The sequence below is a fragment of the Tachysurus vachellii genome, chromosome 21, assembly GCF_030014155.1.
Source record: "Tachysurus vachellii isolate PV-2020 chromosome 21, HZAU_Pvac_v1, whole genome shotgun sequence".
NCBI lineage: Eukaryota > Metazoa > Chordata > Actinopteri > Siluriformes > Bagridae > Tachysurus > Tachysurus vachellii.
The window spans coordinates 17,177,604-17,185,103 of NC_083480.1; the positions used below are offsets into that span (position 1 = coordinate 17,177,604).

A 7,500-nucleotide genomic window follows, 5' to 3' on the forward strand; every position below is an offset into this window, starting at 1 on the left:
CTTGTTACTCCCAAAGAGAACCTCAACATCTTCAGCTCAAGCCCTAGGATTGGTACAAGATGCCCTTCGATTGGATAGAAAAAGTAGCACGTGGTCAGAGACAAAAACAGACAGAAGACACAGTAGATTGGGCAAGAAAAGTGTCAAGTAGATTTAAAAAAATGCTCAGGGTAGGTAAGCTTCAGCATGGACAGAAGAAGCCCCAGGCTGGACAAAGCCTTTGTCTGGGTGTCACATTCCCCAGGGAGATAAAAAAAAGAAAAGTCACCTCAAGAACAGGTTGTTAACAATTTATGTAGTTTAGAAAAGTGCTGCTATAACCACACAGTTATTAACATTACATCCAGCTAGCTACTAATAGCTAAGTTAGCCTTGAGATTAATGCTATCAATTTAGCTAAGGTTAGCGCCTGTACACAGACTCACACAGCAGCAGTGGAGCAGTGAGAGAGGAGGTGGGAGAGAGTGAGGCCACAGCTCTCCAAGCTCCTCCACTCCATCCACTCCTCAGAGGTTTCCCACTGATCGGCAGCATCTATCAGCTCCTGTGTGAGAAAATAGGGATTGGAAAAGAAAAGCCTTCATGGAATTTTGTAGATAGCTATAAAAGGTGTAAATATCAAAAGCAGACGTCACCTTTAAGGTCCAGGTTTGAGTGTATTTGCTGGATGAGAGACCTTCGTTCTGTGAGGAATTATGGGTATTTCTTTGAAGACCTGAAACACAAGACCTAAATAATCTGCTGGTTTTTAATAACATCCAACCTACATTAGTATTAAATGACCAGTTAAGTCACATTTAGTGTCTGATTCTGGCTCCATATGTTAGCTATATTTTGCCATCAGCAATTGCAGCTACCTGAAAAGCTCATGGTTCTCCTCCATGGGACTGTAGGACTGAGACAGAAGCAGACAAGAGGACGTTAAAGACGTAGTTCATTTTCTGAATTGATGTACAGTGTTATCACATGGTACTGTAGTCCAAAATAGCCTTCAGAATATTCTTTACCTTTTTATATTTCAGTCATTCAGACTAAAAAGATAAAACACAACATTGAGTAAATGAGCTTTTATTGAGTGAATTAGCTTTGATGTTTTGTGCTGAGATGCTTTTCTGCTCACTGTGGATGTAAAGAGTGTTTATACGAGTTACCATCAGATCTGCTCTGATCTCTCTATTCAACATGGCATTAACACCTGCAGAACATTAACACCTACAGAACTGTATTTTCCCCACACTGTTACTGTGTAAACTCTTCGGACTGTTGCGTGTCAAAATCCTTTCCGAAAAATTCAACAACCAGCAACAACCATGACACGGTTCATGTCATAGAGATTAGACCTTTTCTTTATTCTGATGTTTTGTTGTGAACATTAACTGAAGCTCTTGACCTGTATCTGCATCTTATACCTTGTGCTGCTGCCACCTGATTAGATAAAGGCCTGGAATGTAACGGAAGCTTAACATATGCTTAGAAATGTGGATAAAAGTGTTTTAATATCATCCAGGCTGTAAACGTGTGGGCCATAAAATAAATAAATAAATAAATAAATAAATAATAAACATTGATAATAAAAATAAATAAATAATAAACATTGATAATAAAAATAAATAAATAAAAATATAAATAAATAATAAACATTAATAATAATAATGAAGAAATAAAAATAATAATAATCATAAATAATAATAATAATAATACATAAAAATAATAAACAAATGATAAAAAAATAATAAACATAAATAATAATTAAATAAAAAATAAATACAACTAATAATAAAAAATAAACATACATAATTTACATTTACGGCATTTAGCAGACACCCTTATCCAGAGTGACTTACAACTGAGCAACTGAGGGTTAAGGGCCTTGCTCAGGGGCCCAGCAGTGGCAGCTTGGTGGACCTGGGGTTCGAACCCATGACCTTCTGATCAGTAGCCCAACACCTTAACCACTACATTCAACAACCAAATGAATGTATAATGTAATACTATGAGGTATTTGTAAATATTAAGAAAACTAACACACTTCAGTTGTTAAAAATACACATAAACAGGCTATTTTGCTGAATTTCGTACCATTAAAAAAAATTACGTGACTTACCTGAGAAAAGAGCAATACGTAAATATATATAAAAATATATGTATGAGAAGAGTTACATATATTTTACTTTTCGTCGTATAAAGATTTAATGTTGTAAGAAATAAGTTAAAAATATCCGGAAGTTACAGCGAGGATACAGATCTGTGCGCGCGTGTGTACACACTGTCTCCATAGCAACCACAGTCACATAACACACTCACCTGAAAACATAACGATTGTAAAGTTAATATAACTACAATTAACTTAATTATTACTACTAATAACTACAATTAAAGTGGGGAGAAAACTAACGAGGTGTTTGGTGGATGAACCTAAAATAAAAATGTATTAATTAAAATTTCCCGATAAATAATAAATGATGGAGATGACCGGCAGGTGGCGCTGCTGCTGAGACACAACACTAATGTTGTACATCTGAGCTGTTAGAGGAGAATAATAAAGATGTGATGTGATGATAAACTCACTGTGAACACAACTAAAGTCAATATGTTCACTAACATCACATCACCTAGGGTTTATCCCTCTTATGTCACAGACATTTTTCAACAATTACAGTTACATTTATTACATGAAGACACATGATGCTCTTTATTTATTTACTTTCTGTTATCAGCTTATATGTTACTGATAAACCCATAAATTTACAGCTCTGACCGTTACAAACAGCCGACACGTAAACGTTAACTGTGTAAATGTTAATTCTGTAAATCGTGGTCTCTTTACACAAAACTCACTCACTCACTCATTTTCTACCGCTTATCCGATCTACCTCGGGTCACGGGGAGCCTGCCAACCCATCGCAGGGCACACACACACACACTCTCATTCACTCACGCAATCACACACTACGGACAATTTTCCAGAGATGCCAATCAACCTACCATGCATGTCTTTGGACCAAGGGAGGAAACCGGAGTACCCGGAGGAAACCCCCGAGGCACGGGGAGAACATGCAAACTCCACACACACAGAGCGGAGGCGTCTCTACACAAAACTTCTCCTGATAATTAACTATTTTTTGTTGTTGTTTACGCAGAACTTCTTCGTCGGGGTACCTGCGAACGAGCTGTTACTATAGAAACAAGCACGCTCCTTCTGACCAATCACGATCCGGCATTGCAGACGTTAGCTGTGGTATAAAGATATTTTACACGTGAATAGCCTCGAGTTTAAACATCCATGAAACAGGAAATGATTAAAGTCACCATTTGATACAGTGCAGAAAATTAAAAACACAAGACAAAAGATCCGAGACAAGTCTGTTCTCTTTTCCTTTTTTTTAATTAGTTATTTTAATGTTATGTTTTTAAAAATGAAACAGAAAGAGTCCTAAGTGACGACGGGTTTGTTAGCGCTTGTTAAGAGTTGGTCTTGTGAAGCGTGAACGCAGACAACCGCCACAGTCTGGTGCCACAGTCCTCCGTATCAGGACGGCGTGAGCCGGAGCACCGTAAGAACCGCCGCACCTTCTCCGTCTGAAACGTGGCAGCTCCTTTACGCGTTTTAGGTTTGGTTTTCTCGATCAGACAGGAGATCGGCACCGATCAGTCACGGAATGAGGTGTTGGGGAGAAAAAAAAATGAGGTCCTGTTATGACTCAAGAGGTATTTGAAATGTCACATCTTGACTCCTTCCAGTTCACAGTTTCGAGAGAGACACGAGAACTGCAAAAAAGAAAGAAAGCAAAAAAAAAACATCCCTCCCGTGTCTGAACACGTGAAGAGGTCAAATGCACCGATCCTGAATGAACACTGCTGTGAAAAAAAAAATCCATCTTTCTGCTGCACAGAAGTGAACAGACGCTGCCTTCGTTCACAATGAAATGGTAAATGTAATAATAATAATAATAATAATAATAATAATAATAATAATAATTATAAGAGCTGTAATGGAGGTGGAGGAGGTCCCTCGCTGATGTAAACTTGAACGTCGCTCCTGCGGTTTTGAGCTTTGAGATTTTTGTTACGAGCCTTTAGAGAAAGCAGATTTGTTTATTGTAGAACTCTGAGATGACTCGTGTCCAGCACCTGATCCTGATGATATTAGAGGAATTTATAATAACAATAATAATAATAATAATAATATTATAAAAAAATAAAAAAAGGTGTGGACATGCCCACAAACTCCTGAGGTACTCAGGTTTAGGTGTGTTTGAGTAACGATAAGCTGAAGTCCGACACGATCCGTGAAGATCCTGTAGTGGAATCGGCTACGACGTGTCTGAGGATCAAGGGAGAAAATAAAAATCCCTCTGAGCGACGTTCGGTTCCTCTTTAGAGTAACCGTGTGATCTGGGCTTTTAGTTTAGACTTTTTTTACAGGCTGCGTCTCATATTATCAGTTTTCCTAAACGACCCACACTAATAACACCACCGCCCTCGTCGCCTCGTAGATGGAGAAGCGGTGGAGCCGAGTCTCAGCCGCGCCGTATAGCTGTGAGAGAAGCTCCTGTGTTTGTTAGTTTGTTTTTTATCTTGAAGAGCAAAATCTGATCTTTATCTCTTCTGCTCGACGTCGTTACACAGCCGCGGTCAACTGATCGGCACCAGAGACACGTCAGAGATATTTAAATGTTTCAGGGTGGAGATTTCCTTCAGGATGATGATGAGGTTCAGAAACTGGGCTCTGATTGGACGCCACTGTCAGGTGGTACATTCACACTGCGGCTCGCTTCCTTTCGCTTCCCAACAACACTTGTGTGTTTATCGTTGCTAAAGCCGCTCAGTGGGCGGAGCCAGCTTCACTTTTACTTTACGGTTGCCAGGGTTTCACATTTATTTAACATACAGTGCATCTCGAAGGCATACGAATACACATCTGATCTCGTGCTGCGGCGAATCGACAGCTCATAAGCGACATGAACGACCTTCACGACCTCTGTGCTGGGCTTTTGTTTAATTCTATACAAAAATAATCAGAGAAAGGTGGAAATAGAGCCCAAGGTCGCTGCAGTGTGAATGTACGCAATAATGAAACTCGCACTCGCATCGCTGCAATCTGCTTTTTAAAAAGCGCTATTTTAAACACCTTTAACGTGAAAAAGTCCGGTAGCTTTCAAGTGACCAAAAAAACAAAACAAAAACAATACAACCAGAGAGGTCGATGTTCACCTGATGTTCAGTCGTCTTGGCAATTTTGTGAAGGTGAGGAAGATTTATTTCAGACAAAAAAAAAAACAACAAAAAAAAACACAATCCTTCGTTAATTTAAATATTTTCTAAAACTAATTCTTCTATTCTGTCGGTTTGGCCGTTTTTTCAGATTTTTTTTTGTTCTTCGTGTAGATCGCTCGTGCTGGAGACGAAGACGAAGGAGGCGGGGTTACCTCGAGCTCGGCCGCAGCCTCGAGGCAGATTACAAAATAAAACCCCAAAACGAACAAACGGGAAAAAAAAAAATGTAGCGTTGGCGAAGCTCACGCCAAGACAGAGTCCTTCTGTGTTTGCTGTGCTTGTGAACGTGGCACAGACTTCTGGTCCATGTCACGGAAGTGTTTCTCCACCTGCACACACACACACACACACACACACACACACACACACACACAGGCACGCACAGGCACACACAGGCAGGCACACACACGCACGCACACGCACGCACAGGCACACACAGGCAGGCACACACACGCACGCACACACGCGCACAGGCACACACACACACGCGCACAGGCACACACACACGCGCACAGGCACACACACACACGCGCACAGGCACACACACACGCGCACAGGCACACACACACGCGCACAGGCACACACACACGCGCACAGGCACACACACACGCGCACAGGCACACACACACGCGCACAGGCACACACACACGCGCACAGGCACACACACACGCGCACAGGCACACACACACGCGCACAGGCACACACACACGCGCACAGGCACACACACACACGCGCACAGGCACACACACACACGCGCACAGGCACACACACACGCGCACAGGCACACACACACACGCGCACAGGCACACACACACGCGCACAGGCACACACACACGCGCACAGGCACACACACACACACAAGTAATTAAATATATAAACAGTAAACAATAAAAAGACTTACTGTGGCTCGAAAGTAACAATATAATAATTATAATGTTTAAATAATTATAATTACAGAATATTATGATACAATTTTGCAATCTTGGTTCTTTATCTATCATATTTCCTCATTAACAAGCAAACATCGTCCCTGAGAACGTTTACATTTTAATATCATAATGAACTGAACCCTTCTGATATACAAACACCAGCTGCTTGGTTTTCTCAGGACTTACTATTTTGCGTACGTGTCCTAAGGCACTTCCCTCTTTGCCTCTACAGTTGTCGGCTCGGTACGGCGGCGTGATGACGACGTCATCCATCACCACGATGTTCTTCTCCTGCCACTTACAGTCTTTGATGCTGCAGATTGAAGAAGGGGAAGAAAAAAAAACAACAAATAATCAGAAAAAACGTGAGGAAGGTGTGGGGAAAAAAAAAAGATGTGGCAGGAGTTTAGTGGTGCGAGTGGAAATATCTCTCACGTTTTGTGAATGGTCTGGAACAGCTGCTGGCCGTCCGCCGAGACTCCGGCGCTTATCGCGTACGCCTGCAAAAACTTGTCCTCCTTTTCCGCCCGAGCTCTACTGGCGAGCTGGAGAAGAGACGAGTGGAGGAAGACGAGATGACACCTTCATGTACACGCGCCAATCAATTCAATTACAATTTATTTCTATAGCACTTTTAACAACCAACATCGTCTCAAAGCAGCTTTACAGAACAAACATAGAACAAAAGGTTATTATAAAGAATAATATAAAGATTAATATAATACAAAAAATCAAGATTAATATTAGACATATTTAGTTCACAATGTGTTTGTATTTATCCCCAATGAACAAGTCTGAGGTGACTCAGGTGACTGTGGGGAGGAAAAACTCCCTTAGATGGTAAAGGAAGGAACCTTGAGAGGAACCAGACTCAAAGGAGAACCTCATCCTCATCTGGGTGACACTGGGGGTGTGATTATAAATATACAGTCTGATAAATGTATTGATGTAAAAGACCACATGACTATCAGACCATCAGAATGACTCGTTTCTGACCGAACGAGTCGTATGTTCTTACCTTGCTGAAATTGAGAGATGCTAAAGGGGGCGGAGTCCCGCTGCGCTCGTTGATGGTGTCCACCTTGGACACGTAGGCTAAATTAACCAGGATGACGTCGTTAAGATGGGACTTCCCGCTGGACGACGGGCATTCTGGGAAAAAGAACGGTCAAGGAAAACGAACAGAGGAACCAGCTGGAACCTGATCACAACACCGAGTCTCTAAACTCTGACAACATCGATCATTACAAACAGGTTCACTCACAAACTGCTGCCAATACGACAAGGCAGCGAT

At 41.4% G+C, this 7,500-nt stretch overlaps 2 protein-coding genes across 2 annotated transcripts in view; both read right to left on the bottom strand.

Annotated features, from left to right (window-relative positions):
- vwa3a (von Willebrand factor A domain containing 3A) overlaps positions 1-2,231 on the bottom strand; it is a 21,317-nt gene extending 19,086 nt beyond the window's left edge. Inside the window, exons 1-5 of the mRNA XM_060857374.1 lie at positions 2,105-2,231; positions 1,008-1,031; positions 858-895; positions 636-715; positions 426-544 (exon numbers count right to left, since the gene is read on the bottom strand). Coding sequence (XP_060713357.1) covers positions 426-544; positions 636-715; positions 858-870 — 212 coding nt within the window. The 5' untranslated portion in view covers positions 871-895; positions 1,008-1,031; positions 2,105-2,231. The remainder of the gene's footprint in view (positions 1-425; positions 545-635; positions 716-857; positions 896-1,007; positions 1,032-2,104) is intronic.
- Positions 2,232-3,366: 1,135 nt separating this feature from the next.
- Positions 3,367-7,500, bottom strand: part of lsm12a (LSM12 homolog a) — a 6,080-nt gene continuing 1,946 nt past the window's right edge. The window contains exons 2-5 of the mRNA XM_060897604.1: positions 7,225-7,358; positions 6,642-6,751; positions 6,393-6,519; positions 3,367-5,606 (exon numbers count right to left, since the gene is read on the bottom strand). Coding sequence (XP_060753587.1) covers positions 5,520-5,606; positions 6,393-6,519; positions 6,642-6,751; positions 7,225-7,358 — 458 coding nt within the window. The 3' untranslated portion in view covers positions 3,367-5,519. The remainder of the gene's footprint in view (positions 5,607-6,392; positions 6,520-6,641; positions 6,752-7,224; positions 7,359-7,500) is intronic.